Below are 15039 nucleotides of genomic sequence, written 5' to 3' on the forward strand. Positions count from 1 at the left end.
TACTATTGCTCTTTCATGGAAAGTGGGTTTCCTTGTTTTTAGCATACAATTTCTTGAAGCTTAGTAGAGTTGTTTATATTGACAATATATAGATATTATATTCATTTGTATTAGTGTGTTAACGAGTATTTTGTGTCTCTCAATCAGTCCAGATTGTAAAGGACTAAATATTCAATTTTTATTAGAATATTTTTTTTTGTACTTTATATTATATTTTTTGTCTTTATTACATTGTTCAATTTAAGGTGAGAGATATGGTTAATATGTAACTGGATACCTAAGATTATATGATTTTTTTTGGAATTACATAGTTATATATAGTATAGCAAGAATAGAAGTATAGATATTGCTTTTATTTTATATCATGACTTGGCTTATGGAAGAAAAAACAAAATAGGTTATTCAATGAAAACTTTGATTACATTATGCTTGAATAAACCATTTACATCTCAGATCATTGACTAACAGTTACACTATTGTGAAACAGATCATTGAATAATTCTTAGAATATTTGGATATTTAAAGGAGGTAATAGGAATCATGAGTCATAATACTCTTGAAGGTATTAAGGGTGGAGGAGTATCCATTAAGCTAGGAACCACTGGAACAATTGGTTCCTTAATCACAAGGGAATTGGATGAGATATCTTGTACACAACACAAGCAATTATCTTCAAGAAGTGAACCTCGAACACTTGATGCTGGTTCATTTGCATGTGGCATTACAACTCCAAAAATAATACAACCAAGAAAATCATCACATGAAGCCAGTAGCAGTGGAAGCAGTGGTAACAACATAAAACTTGGAAGCCTTGGAATTTCTCATACTAATGCTAAAAATGAGGATAGAATACCCATCCTAGGTTCTGAAAACTTTCCAGAGGATAGAACCCTAGCCAGGAAGAAAAGTATAAGAAGGTACATAACATTGTTCAAGTTGTGGACTTAAAACGCCGGAACTCGAACAATGTGTATATACACAGTTGAAATTGATGGCTAGGATGAAGAGTCGTAGTTGTCTGATACATATACCATTGAACACATGCTTGGTTGGAGTTTGATACCTCCTCTTTTTTCCTTTGTGATTTTATGGAGTCATCTTCCTAATTAGTGTTAAATGATCTCACACTTTTCTTATTTCAGGACCATTACTTTTATTGTATATCAACAACAAAGTATTATAACCCACTGAAAATATTTGACGTGTAATACACAACTTCAAAACTTTACCATACCAAACTCCTACGAATCTATCAATTTTCAAGGGACCCCATCACTCAATTAAACCCATCCTTGTTGTGGTTATATATCATCATTACAAGTCGTGTGATTTACACTTTCTGTTTATTAACACAACACGTGTGTTCATGTTCAAGGTATCCACGAGTTAGGGAAATCTCAATCTAATCTCATTAACAATGACATTCATAGGCTATAGCTACACGTAACACATAGTGGAATTATATAGCTTATCACTTACAATGATATAGTTTGGTCACAATCTTTCTATATATTTCATTATTCAAAACTTACCAACACTATAAGTTTTCAATATCCAACAACATTAACAATAGCTCACTTCCATTTGGGTCTTACAATAGCTTTTTCATATATTTAAAAGGATCATTTTCACTTCTCTGATGATGACTTAACTTTCATATTCATAGGAAGACTTACAACACAAGTCTCGATCCAATACGTGGATCCACAAACAAACTTGTCTCGATCCAATCAATTTTTATACTACTTGATAGAAATTATGGAGCTAAAACAACTAGTGATCTACAACAATTGTGCTAAGCAGAAATCACAATAAACAAATAGCACAATCTTTTTCCTTCTCAATGCAATGGAAAGTTGAAATAATAAAATAGACATTCATTTTAAAATCGACTTTTAGAAGAGAATAAATAAGAAATCAAATATTTTTTTACTCTAAAAAACAAATAGCAAACAAACCTTAACAGTTTTTTTTTTTTTATCGGCAATTGTTAGTATGTTAGTTATTAATATGTTAGTATTTGTTGTGAGTGAAACTCCACCTTCAACTTCCTACACCCTACCATCAAACCACCCTTATAACTCCCATTTTTGTTGATGGTGGGACTCGAACCCACAACCTCCTGCACTCCATTCCTTACGACCGCTCTCTTCACTATCAGACCAGCTTATGACTCCCAACCTTAAGAGTTTCTAATACCAATAAAATTGATTGTAAGTAAAAGAGAAAAAAATGAATGGAATCACATGTCCTATACGATGTCTCATTCTTTATTCTAAAGTAATACATGTGAATAAAAGAAAATTTTAAAAACAAATAATAATAAAATATAATATTCTAATTGACCGACATGAAATAAAACATATTTGAGATATATGATCTATGCAAGAAAAAAAAAAGGCAACGTGCGTACATCATGCACCCTTCCCATACCAAATCATTCTTTACATTCATTTTCTTTTTGTGATAGTGCATCTCGACAAAAAACATATATTCATATTCTAATATCTTCATAATCTAATATATTATCAACCCTCCAATTGCTTCTATTTACCAAACTACCCATTATTGATGTAGTAACTAGTAACCAAGAAGCCGGCAACAAAAGGATGTTTTAGGAAAACGAAATAAAAAATACCCGTCAACTATCCCTCTTATGTAACAGCAACAACAGTGGGACCAAAAAAAAAACCAAACACAGAACAAAACACAGAATAATGTCTATTATCACAAAACCAAAACCAAACCAAAGTCTCTTCCATGGCCAACAAGATCATTCATGAAACAACTAAGAAGATGTCACAACTGTGCAGGAAAGTTGTTCATTGGGGAGTGCTTCAAAGGGTATCTTTTGTTGGACAGTTTTTTCGGTTCATTTGGGATAGGTTTGTGGTTTGTTCTGTTGGAAAACCAGTTAAGTATCAGAGGTTGCCGCTTCAGGGTTCTTCATCTTTTACTGAAGAAGGGTTCATGCAAGAACACCACACTGTCATGAATAGTGGGTATGATACGGATTCGGATTTGGTGAACCTGAAGATTAGTTTATTGGGAGATTGTCATATTGGAAAAACTACTTTTGTGGTGAGCATGTTTCTAACTTCAACATATCCTATGCATAAGGACATTTTTTTTTAGTTCATTTAGATATTCTTATGGTTTTAAGGGCGTTAAGAACAGCTTATTTGATTTCATTAGTATACATTGTGAAAATATAGTTGCAAAAAATTGTTTATGATCTTCCTAGAATATGTTTTTAGCTTGTGTCAATAAACTTAATAGAAGAGCTTATGAAAAAAGGTGTTTTCAGCTTATTCAGAAAATATATCAAGTAAACGTGTAATTAAGTTGATTACCCCATAAGTTATTGATAAGTTAAATATATATATATAGTGGTACTAAGAGAATCCATAGTGTTGAAAAAAACTAATTCATAGTTAAATAAGAACGTTTTTGTTCCAATTTTACTATTGGAGAAGAACTGTTCTTTTGTTTATTTCACAACAGTGAACAAAATATGTATTATTATTATAGTTGAGATATCATTAAAAAATGAAAAAAATTATTAGAAGAGAGAAAAAAAATCAATATTAAATAAAAGTGAAGAAGAAACAAATGTGGGGTAGGTTCATGGAATCCATTTAAAAACGGAAATAGAGTTACACCATTAGAGATGATTTTGATTTAAGTTGCTCAATTGTTAAAGTGTATAAACAGATATAAAATAATCAATGAGGCTTATTTAAGAACGAAAAATGAGTTGCACCATCGTAAATACTAGTGCCTCAACTCCTTTTGTCAGATAAAGTATGTAGGGGATGAGCAAGAAAAGAAGAGTCTTGAGATGGAAGGACTAAATCTAATGGACAAAACATTATTTGTTGAAGGTGCTCGCATTTCATTTTCTATATGGGATGTTGCAGGTGCTTTACTTCAACTTTTCCTTTTCTCATTTTCTATGCTCTTTTGTTTTTTCAATCAATTTTCTATGCCAAATTGTTATGTCTATAGGTGATAAAAATTCCTTGGATCAAATTCCCATGGCTTGTAAAGATTCTGTTGCAGTTTTGATTATGTTCGATCTCACAAGTCGTTCTACACTGAATAAGTAGGTTCAGAATCATTATCATTATTTATCTGCTAATAAATTTTATGATAACTTTTTAGAAATCATGATTTTAATTTTGTACCTTCCTATGTTTTTTGCAGTGTTGTTGGATGGTATAGTGAAGCAAGAAAGTGGAATCAGGTACCATAAATTAACTTTACTTGGTTAATACTTTTGGAATTACTTGAATGAATTTTCTTTTTGTAAAGTTAAAGTCATTGATTAAAGTGTAGTACCCTATGCTTTTCAACTGAAAACTCTGCACAAAAAAAAAGAAGAGAAAGACTTTGAAGTAGGACAAAAGGATATAGTAACTGCATTTATTAATAAGCTTATACCTACTAGATATCAAAATGTCTTATTATTTATTAAAATAACAATCCAATTATAAGCTGATAATAATATCAAAACTTGAAATAATTTTGGTTAAATTTTTAAGGACCATGTTTTTCACTTGCAGACTGCAATTCCCATTCTAATAGGCACCAAATTTGATGATTTTGTTCGACTCCCCCCAGATTTGCAATGGACAATTGTAACACAGGTAAATAAATAATTATATTATTATTGCTACAGCATAGTTTTGTATCTTATATTAAAGGTATGTTTAAGTACTAAAAAAAGCATGATCAGTCACATTCTCTAAATCTTGCATGTGATTATTGCTCCCCATTTTAATGCATATATATAAACCTTAATTGACTTATGAATCATAGATAAATATTTGGGCCTACTTATTTAATAAAGTTAGAATAGTAATGTTCAGAGTTGATTACTTTGGAGTATAGATGGATAACCATACCGGATAGTTTGACTAGTTGAACCGAAATAACCCTGGAAGTGAATCAGACGATTTATTTCAATATAATTATACATAATTATTAATTATATAAAATATTGTATTTATATATAACTATATATTTATAGATAAAATTGATAAATTATGTATGAAATTATTCAGTTTGACCGGACGATTTAACCGTTTAAACTTAATACGAGACCTCTCTCAATTTGACATCTGGCACGGGTTTCATAATATTGGTATAGATGATATTCCTTAGCTTTTCAAATTTTATTAATTAAGTTACTATGACAAATGCAGGCAAGGGCTTATGCAAGGGCAATGAATGCAACCCTTTTCTTTTCAAGTGCAACCCATAATATAAATGTGAACAAAATTTTCAAGTTTATAATGGCTAAGCTCTTTAACTTGCCATGGACAGTAGAAAGAAATTTAAGAGTTGGAGAGCCCATAATTGACTTCTGAAATGCTCTTTACATTTATTTTAGTGTATAAATAAGGACAAAATGGAAGAGAAAAAACAGAAAAGGGATGAAAACAAGTTTAGCTATTCATATTGATTGCACTCTATCACCACCTACCTATGTACATAATTTACATGTTTTCTATATATAGGCCATTTTGATTATGCATCTTTAGAGAGAGGGTGAGATTGGGTCATTCAGTTTTACAGCTACAAAATTATGGTTGATGAAAAATTGTTTTTGCTTCTATTGTATGGTTGTAGTTGTACCTTAAGGGTTTGTTTGAGAGTTGTATTTTGAAGGGGAATGAATGGAAATGGAAGGCTTGTAACTCATCTTACAAATGTATTTTATGGCTCAAGTCTTCTCTTTCCCTTCATTTCTCTCCAAAATTCAACTCCCGAACTAATCCTAAAACAAATGGAGACAACAGAGGGAGAGGGATATAAATATCAATATGACAATCATTTGAACGTGAATCATCTGTTTTTAATGGTGTCTCATTCTCTGTCTCAAGTCAATTATATATTGACACTTAGATAAAAAAAGAAATTTTTGAAAAGCAAAAAGTAATAAAATGAAGTACTCTAATTGGCTTGGGACATGAAGTGAGACACTATTTGGGATAAGTGATATTCATCCCAATCATTTGAGTAGTGTGATTGATAATTTTTATTTTATTTTTTCTATCATCAACTTTTGCCTCTCCATCAAATTTTCTTAAAAAAAATCTAATTCTTGTTATGGCTAGGCATAATTCTCTTCATTTGTTTTAAGATTAATTTGTTAGAGAAAATCTAGATGGGTTAGTTTGATCTGTATTTATCCCTGATTTAGTTTATCTTATTAATTATGATTTGATTTGTTATTATATTATCTATTATAACAATTCTTGCTTACATGATAATTATATTTGAATTTAACCAATTTTTTTAAATTTACATATGTATTGGATTAACATTGCATAAAAAAAATTGGGACTATTTTTTTAAGTTGGAAACACGTTAACAAAAATTAAACCAATGGAAATATATTTAAGCCTAAAAACTTTCTTACAAAATTATAAATTAGTTTATCATTTGTATCCATAGAAATGATAATATTACATTTTGTAACGTGGACCCATTAAATCATGTATGCTTGCTTACTTTTTATTTGATTATTTTCACATAAACTATCATAAATAACAATAAAGAGTGGGCTAAAAAATATTAAAAGAAAATTGTTTATGATACTTATTCATTAAGAACAAAGTCAAAGTTATAAATAATTCAAGGGAATTCAAATGCTCCCTTAAATATTTTTGCACCAGTATATTCCAATGTAACTGAATTATATTCCACGAATAAAGTATCTATCTTGTGTGATCCATGAAGTCTTAGGGAAAGCCTAATTAATAACTATAAAATGAAGTATTATTAGATTTATATTTAAATATTTATCTAATAATATAAACATTTCAATTTTAATAGCTTTTTATTGCTGGTATACTCATTGTGATTGATAATGGAATGTGACTTGTAAATATAAAATTTTATTTTATTTATCATCAAGTATAATGTTGTTTGTTAAGAAGCACGTTGAATATTTCAAAAAAATCTAATAAAAGATATATATTAAAAATATATTCAAGTTTTAAATTAGATAATAAATCTAACTCTCTTCATAATTTTAAACTATCAAACTTAACAACTTATTAGATTAACTAATTTGAATTTATCTTTAGTTTAAGTTTATCATAACAACTTTTATTTATATAATAAATTATTTAGATTATCTTATACTTCACTTTCACCATTCATTTAACACTTATTAGATTGGAAAACTGCAATACCCCAAACGAAATTAGTCTCATTCATAGTAATAAACTAAGATGAATGAAAATTAGTCTCATTCATAGTACAATGATGAATATTAAAAAACAAAGAATTCTTGCAATTATAACAATATTAGTAACAATTTTTCTTCTATTCACAGAATCACATTAACTCATAGTAATAAACTAAGAGATGAATGAAAGTTATGAAACTAAATTACAAAAATGTAGAAACTAACAATAATATTACATTAGTTTCTTCATCAATTTAAATAACCGCCAAAGAATTCTTCTCGTGAGATAGTATGAGACACAAATTTACATCCAATGAGCTTCTCAAAGTCTCTCATCGAATCCATATTGTCAGTGAAACCAGTAGTATTCTTGATCAAATCGAGCTTCACTTTAGCCTCTCGTCGTTGTTTTGATATCCTCATTTGCTTCCAATTCGACAAAACTTTTTTCGTATCGTCGGGGTTGAAACAAGGAGGTGGTGGTGGATGATAGCCGATTTTAGAAGACGAGGGTTTGAAACTACACTCCCCTAGTAGGGTGCTCTTCCATCTCTTTCCCTTCAAAGCCAAACTAACTAATGGCTTCTTGGCTGATTTTTCCTTCCAAGATTTTGATGCCATCATTCAATACAAGTCTTAGTTAATGGTAATGTATATATATGAAATGGAGAAGATTATAATAAAGATTGAAAAAGATTTGGTTAATATTTAAAAATCGAATCTATCATGTATTACAATCTTCGCCAAAATTTTGGCAGATAATATTATAGTTATTCAAACATGATCACTATTATCTTATAACTTCACTTCAATGCTGTAACATAATCCAATCCGAATTTTTCCCTCCAAATTTATGTCATTTCAATTTATTTATTAAAAATAATTATCATTTAAATTTTAAGAAAACCATTATTATATTTTTAATATCTTGTCATTATCACTATCCTATTATAACAAACATGATCTATTATCTTATAACTTCACTTCAATGCCACATAACATCACCCAATCCGAAATTTTCCCTCCAAATTTTCTTTCATTTCAATTTATTTATTAAATATAATTATCATCTAAATTTTAAGAACACCATTATTATGTTTTCATTATCTTATGAACTAAACCATTTTAACTATTATTCAACAAAAGTTACTTATGTTTTTTGCATAAAGGGTTTTTTAGTTATGAATGATAACAAGGTAGATCGGGACCAAATTTTGCTTACCAAACTCTCGAATCCAGATGCAGTGGGACTGAAAAATGGTTACCATCCCTGCCCTGTCGGGATTCGAGTGTCCCTGCCCTTATCAAATTACGTGAACATAAGATTACCTAACTTCGTAACAGAACAGCACCATTAGACGGGAAGTAGACATAATGAAGAACATTAATACCCAACTGGCCTACTCTACCCTGCCATATTAGCCTCGAATTTCCCCTTTCGGTAAACTTACTAAATCAAAACAGTTCTAGTAAACAATGCCTTCATCAAATATAGGCATATAGAATCAGGTAATCACATGTCCATTAATCATCCATAAAATTATATTGGGCTCCATTTCATAAGCAAATAGATTACCCATCAGCCTAGCCACTGTCGAAGTTAACGATTTGCAAATTCTACATATGATTTTGGAAGTTGGTTCATACTATCGTATAATTTTAATGGAGAAACAAATTCAGAGACTCGACTAAATGACTAATGTATAAGTACACCTAAAGAATCACAGAGATATTAACATGACTGTCACTTCATTATAAGAATCCCAAATCCACCAAGATCATCCAAACGTATCTAGAAATATTTAAAAGAAAGATAGCAATATAATTAAGGGGATTGATATGGTACCTGCCTAGGCGAAAACCAAATACCACTCCACGCTGGTTAGAGGATCTTGTGTCCAATGAAGAGCATCTTCGTCTCTAATAAAGAGTGGTCGTCCTTCTCCTTCATCTTCATGTCTGCAGTGGAACCAAGGGCGGCGGAGATGAATCGTCATCCTACTCCTTCATCTGTGTCTCCTTCATCTTCATTTTTTTTTATTAATCTGAATTGGCTGAATATGTGAACCAAGTCATCCCTGTTTTAACCTAGTCGGACCGAATTTTTGCCAGTTCAAAACGGCCAAAAACAATCGTCCGGTTAATAGTGCGAACCAGGGTCGCTTGCAAGGCCGATCAGCGGCCAGACCGTCCGTTCCGGCTTGCATATCATTGGTATTTACCATAAAAATTGGGGTCCAATTTGAGAGGGCTGTTTGATATCCAGCTGCCCACATCTGTAGTCCCTCCACAGCCATTGCAAATGGTGTGAGAATTACCAAGGATAAAATAGATAAACAAGTGTAGTAATTCATTCCACTGACCAACTTTCCCCTCATGCCCTTTTTTGAAGAGATGTTACAGAATACAAATGCCAAATTTGATATCATAGTCCCCATAAAACCTGAAAAAACAGAAAGATCATGAAATCAAAGTCGGGAGGGTGTATAGAAGTCCTTGCAGAAAACTACGAGTATATAACTTGCTTGAATGACATAAACACCCAAGTATATAACAGTAGATCATCCTTGACGTTGGTGGCCTAACCCAATCAAGAATGGACAAAAGAAAAAAAAATAGTTCAAATATCCAGTTTGCCAAACAGAAAGGAGGGGATAATGATATTGCTTAACACAATAATTTATGATCAAACTCTCTTTTGCATGTGAAATTCTACAAATATATTACTCTCTTTTGCACATAAATATATTCTGCAAGTGCACATCCACTAATGATTGGAACTAAAGAGAGATAGAATGGCATCGGGAAGGTCTCACCGAAAAGAAATCTGGAAACCAGTACACTAAATGCAGGTTCGCCACTCTTGATAATATGGGTCAATGACACTGCAACTTTCGACCTAGTACAGTTGCAGCTACATGTCCAATTGTATGTGCAACAGTAACCTGTAGGCAAAACACCAAAAACTAAGGCCCCTGTAAGGATAAATAGATAAAGTGAAAAGTCCAAAATTTTATCCTCTCTTTTGAATCCCCTAGCATAGAGAATTATTACTCTTCCAAAACTTCAAAGGTCTCCATCAATGAAAAAAATCTACATCTCAGTTTCTTCAGCTTAATTCATATGTATGGTTCAAATGGATTGAAATTTCCCCCTCATCGAAGTTCCATTGATCAAAGTGTTAAACTACAGGATATCGAGAAATAGGACTAAAATTGTTTTAAAATAATATATATATACCACATGAACTTAACAAAAAACATAGCTTTCACTTTCCTTCTCCTATCAAAATTTTCCTCAGGAAACAAACAAAAAGTAATTAACTTACAGGGAACAAATACTTGTAAAACTCAAATTCAGTGTTGGGTGCATTAACATCATAAGAAAAACACATGCAAGTGAAAGAGTTTTGAAGTAATCAAAGGGTAAGGATAAGCAATCAACACCTTCTGGTTATAAATATTGAAAACCACATTCAAAGGCCACCATGTTGCAAAAATATATCCCAATCTTCATCTCCTTCAACCACTTATTTATCACCCCCATAAGCTCCAAAAAAAATAACTTTTTTCACATCTCACTGGCTTAATAAGAATCTCAACACCACCCACAACAGAAGAAAGTTGCAAGGACTTTTGCACTTAAATCAGAGAACCCACCAATTTGTTTCACAGTGAAAATCATGATTTGATGAAGTGGGTGGAGAACAAATTAATAAAAACGTAAACTTTCAGATCAAAATCTAAATGGGTTGCTATATTAGAGATTTGCGGACCTGAAACGTGAAATATACGGACCTGGGCAGAATATTATAACAGAGTATCAATATTTTGTTAAGTTGAGAAATTATTAATTAATTATAAAATGAGGTTAGATGTTTATAGCTGAAATATTTTTAGAGTTTAAAATTTATGTGTGTAATTTTTTTATATTAGTATATTATTTATTATTGATTTATATTATTTTTATTGTTTGAGAATCATGAATAATTAACATGTGAATATGATGAATATAAATGATTTATTAGCAGTATAAAAATACTTACATTGTCAATCTGAAATTTTCTTTACAAATTTTATTTTATTTCAATTTATTTATTAATTATATTTATCAATTTTAAGATGACCATTATTATATTTTTCAATATGTTATCATTATATAGTTCTCTTATCAATATAATATCCCTTGAAAATTTTCATCTTATTAGGGTTAATACTTAATACAACAAAACATAATGTTTAATTAAATTTTTATAGAAATACAACATGAAATAGTTACTATAGTTCTCTTATCAAAATCAACATGAAAGCTTAGCGTGGTTTATTAGGCCCAATAGATTGGGCCTGTGAACGTGGTTCATTTGGGCCAAAGGCCCATTTCCTTTCCTTTGAAAACTCCCCAATTCATTTTCTTCTAAAACCCTAGAGCTCTCTGATTCTTGAACCCTAATTTTTGAGATTCAGAAGATTGTTGTCTTCTCAGCACAATGTCGATGTCGAAGAGTTCGAAGATGCTTCAATTCATCAACTACCGCATGCGGGTTACCATCCAGGACGGTCGCCAGCTCGTCGGAAAGTTCATGGCATTCGACCGCCACATGAACCTCGTCCTCGGCGACTGTGAGGAGTTCCGCAAGCTTCCACCGGCAAAGGGAAAGAAACCCGCGGAGGAGCGTGAGGACCGTCGTACTCTCGGCCTCGTACTCCTCCGTGGTGAAGAGGTTATCTCCATGACGGTTGAAGGACCACCTCCTCCCGAAGAATCACGTGCTAAGGCCGTCAATTCCGCCGCATTAGGTGGCCCTGGTTTAGGCCGCGCTGCTGGAAGAGGAATTCCTGCTGCTCCTGTTATTCAGGCCCAGCCTGGGCTCGCTGGGCCTGTTAGAGGAGTTGGTGGGCCCGCTCCTGGGATGATGCAGCCGCAGATCTCTCGTCCGCCGCAGCTTTCGGCTCCTCCGGTTTCGTATCCACCTGGAGCTCCAGTGATGCGTCCTCCTGGTCAGATGCCAGGGTATCCTGGTGGGCCTCCGCCGCAGATGCGAGGTCCACCACCGGTAATGCCGCCTGGACAATATGCTCCGAGACCAGGTGGACCGCCTCAGCCGTATCCTGGACCGCCTCCTCAGTTTGGGCAGAGGCCTATGGGGCCTCCCCCGCCTGGACAGATGATGAGGGGACCTCCGGGTCCTCCTCGTCCTGGAATGGGCGGTCCACCACCACGCCCGGGGATGCCACCACCGCCTGGTGGGGTTCCTGTTTATGGACCACCCAGACCTGGCATGCCTCCTCCACCAAACCCTCAGAATCAGCAACAACAGTAATGGTAATTTTTATCACTCCTCTTTTATTTGCTGTGTTTTATAGCTATTTAGCATCCAGAAGAAAAATATATTTTTGTCATGTACCAATGAGGCAATGACTATTTGATTTACATTTATTATTTTATTTATGTTTTCCATCATTGTTCACCTGCTATTGAATTGAGATGACCACAGAAAACGAATGCGAACTTCTGGAAATGTGAAGTATTTTACTAAGTTTGTAGCTATATTGGAATGCAGGGCTGGACCATATTTAGGAAAAGGGTTAATAGAAGTGTTTTATGTTCTTTTTTGTTTATTTATTATAACCTCCTGTAGGTGATTTCCTACTTCAGTAGTCTTATTGATTGTTCTACAGCTGAAGTTAGTCTGTGGTACTATTGGATAGATGGCAGTGTGAAATTTTTGTCCGTGGTGTTTTGTTTGTATAATCTACAGGACATGCAAATTGTGAAGCCAACCTTCTATTTCTGTTTATCTAGGCTTTTACAAGTATACTCTTCCCTGTGCTTGTCACACACAAACTTGTCAGAGAATCTCTAATGTCACCTACCCTTCCTTGTTTTAAAGACTTTTATGATTCTAATTTTAAACGTTTTCTCCGTTCAATCATAAATTATGTAACCACGGTACTGGATTTTAGTTTTTTGCTGTAGTCTATGCTTAAACTTTGTACCTTTGCATTGTGATTCCTGCCCTGCTGAAATTTGCTGAGATTTTATAGCTTCGCCTATGCGTCTGTGGTTGTGTTTGTAAGTTGTACATGTTTTATCCATCTAATAGTCTCTTGTTTTATCTACTGTACATCAGTGATAGAATACCTGCTTGTGCCAATAAAATAAAAACATAATTTACTTTATTAATTTCTTTTTCTATGTGATTGACAAATAGGAATGACAAGAAACAAGTAAAATAGCATTACAACTGAAGTAACTTGGTTGGTTATTTTCACTAGTTCATACTCTTAGAGGTTAAGATAAACAATTTTCCCGTTTCCATAAAATTTGTATGTAGCTGTTAATACATTTCAGCAAAAATATAATACTAATGACATGTAGCTGATTTGGCATGCATTTCTTTGCTTGCCACTACTGGGCACTTAACATTGCATTGCCTCAAAATTTTGATGGTGATATAAAATTCACTCTATCTGTGACCTACACTGTCGTTGTATGCAACTCAAAGTCGTTTTATGCAACTCAAAGTCTTGGCATTGTGCTCTCTATTTGTGACCTACACTGTCATTTTATGCAACTCCAAGTCTTGGCATTGTGCTCTCTATTTGTGACCTACACTGTCGTTTTATGCAACTCAAAGTCTTTAACTAACTACCTCAATATTTTTAACTAGTCGGCTTTTATTTTTGTAGTGCATATTGAGCTAAGTAAAATGTAGAAAGTTTATTAGCAAAAGAGTAATTTGGGTTTCCCCTTTTTATTTCTGTATATTCCTTATGCCCTTGTGATATCTTAGGCCTTTGCACTTGTTGGACAACATTTTTTTATATAGAGTTCACTGGTTACTGGAAAATTATTGTGGACTACATATTTCCATGAAGGAAATCCATTCTTTTACTATGAAGTATTAACAACTAATGCACTTCATTGAGTACTAATCCATTCTTTTACTAATTGGAGTTTTACATGGCTGTAGTACTGCTGTACCTATGGTGTTGAATCTTTTTGTTTTACATGTTTGTTACATCTTGTAGTTAGATTTATCTTTTCTTATGACGTGTGTAGTTAACTATCATCCCTCATTTTTGGTCTAATCTAAATGGAGAACATTACATTATTGTGGCAGGTTTGTTATTTCCAGTGCAATGAAGATTTGGGACCATGGATTTCTTGCGCACACTTCAATATTCAGCTTGTACTTAGGAAGTGATTTTTGCTTGTACAACCTTGAATCATTCTCTCGTTAGGGATTTTTCTGTCATGATGGGGATGTGGTATGTTAGAATATGTTTCGGAGGAGGTTATGCTACTGCAACATGAGCATTATTAATATTAATCGGCTATGTACATTGTCAAGGAAAGAAATGTGAGATTGCAAAGATGGCTTGTTGATTTCTAAGTGTAGGACTGGATCTCTGACTTCTATATTCTGGTTATATGATATAATTATGACTTGGTTAATGTTTTCTGATAGTATTTTGTATATGTAGTTCCATGTGTTTGTTGTACTGGTGCGGTGGTTCTCACTCATCACAGTAGCACTACAAGTTAAGCACTCACACCTCTCCTGTATTTTCCATTTCTTCCACTCACTCTCTGCAACCTATTAACCCATCAACAGAGACACAGTAGATAGTACTTGTTTCTTTTACTGCATGTTGTCTTCTTGTTTTCTGGCATTGTCATCACTATGTGGAATGGCCTTGCCACACCCAAAATTCCTTTTCTTCTACATCCCATTATTACAACATTGAAGTCATTAATATTGATGGCTCTATTTTTCAATGCGAACGAAGTGTCCATACATTCCTGCTTCTAACCATTGCATTATGTCTATTTCA

At 33.0% G+C, this 15039-nt stretch overlaps 2 protein-coding genes and 1 pseudogene across 3 annotated transcripts; 2 read left to right on the forward strand and 1 right to left on the reverse strand.

Moving 5' to 3' along the window:
* LOC109359005 (septum-promoting GTP-binding protein 1-like) lies at window positions 2681-5620 on the forward strand. Of its 2 annotated transcripts, none has more exons than XM_019603493.1 (6): window positions 2681-3081; window positions 3806-3920; window positions 4009-4105; window positions 4207-4246; window positions 4566-4649; window positions 5208-5620. In XM_019603493.1, exons 1-6 carry the CDS (start codon window positions 2761-2763, stop codon window positions 5370-5372), a joined length of 822 nt encoding a protein of 273 aa, XP_019459038.1. In that variant the 5' UTR covers window positions 2681-2760; the 3' UTR covers window positions 5373-5620. The 2 variants fall into 2 exon arrangements, with proteins under 2 accessions (XP_019459038.1, XP_019459037.1); XM_019603492.1 differs by having other exon boundaries at window positions 2682-3081; window positions 3800-3920.
* Window positions 9047-10958, reverse strand: LOC109359007 (annotated as a pseudogene).
* On the forward strand, window positions 11600-14667 carry LOC109360601 (small nuclear ribonucleoprotein-associated protein B'-like). Its single transcript, XM_019605614.1, has 2 exons — window positions 11600-12523; window positions 14325-14667. The coding sequence occupies exon 1, from the start codon at window positions 11688-11690 to the stop codon at window positions 12519-12521; it is 834 nt and encodes a 277-aa protein (XP_019461159.1). The 5' UTR covers window positions 11600-11687; the 3' UTR covers window positions 12522-12523; window positions 14325-14667.

The sequence above is a fragment of the Lupinus angustifolius genome, chromosome LG11 (genome assembly GCF_001865875.1).
Source record: "Lupinus angustifolius cultivar Tanjil chromosome LG11, LupAngTanjil_v1.0, whole genome shotgun sequence".
Lineage (NCBI taxonomy): Eukaryota > Viridiplantae > Streptophyta > Magnoliopsida > Fabales > Fabaceae > Lupinus > Lupinus angustifolius.

Bases quoted from the DNA above. Each gene is read 5' to 3' on its own strand.
- LOC109360601 (XM_019605614.1), top strand. From the start codon at position 11,688: ATGTCGATGTCGAAGAGTTCGAAGATGCTTCAATTCATCAACTACCGC.
- LOC109359005 (XM_019603492.1), top strand. From the start codon at position 2,761: ATGGCCAACAAGATCATTCATGAAACAACTAAGAAGATGTCACAACTG. The intron at 3,082-3,799 runs GTGAGCATGTTT...TCCTTTTGTCAG, and splicing joins TTGGAAAAACTACTTTTGTG to ATAAAGTATGTAGGGGATGA. The intron at 4,247-4,565 runs GTACCATAAATT...TTTCACTTGCAG, and splicing joins AAGCAAGAAAGTGGAATCAG to ACTGCAATTCCCATTCTAAT.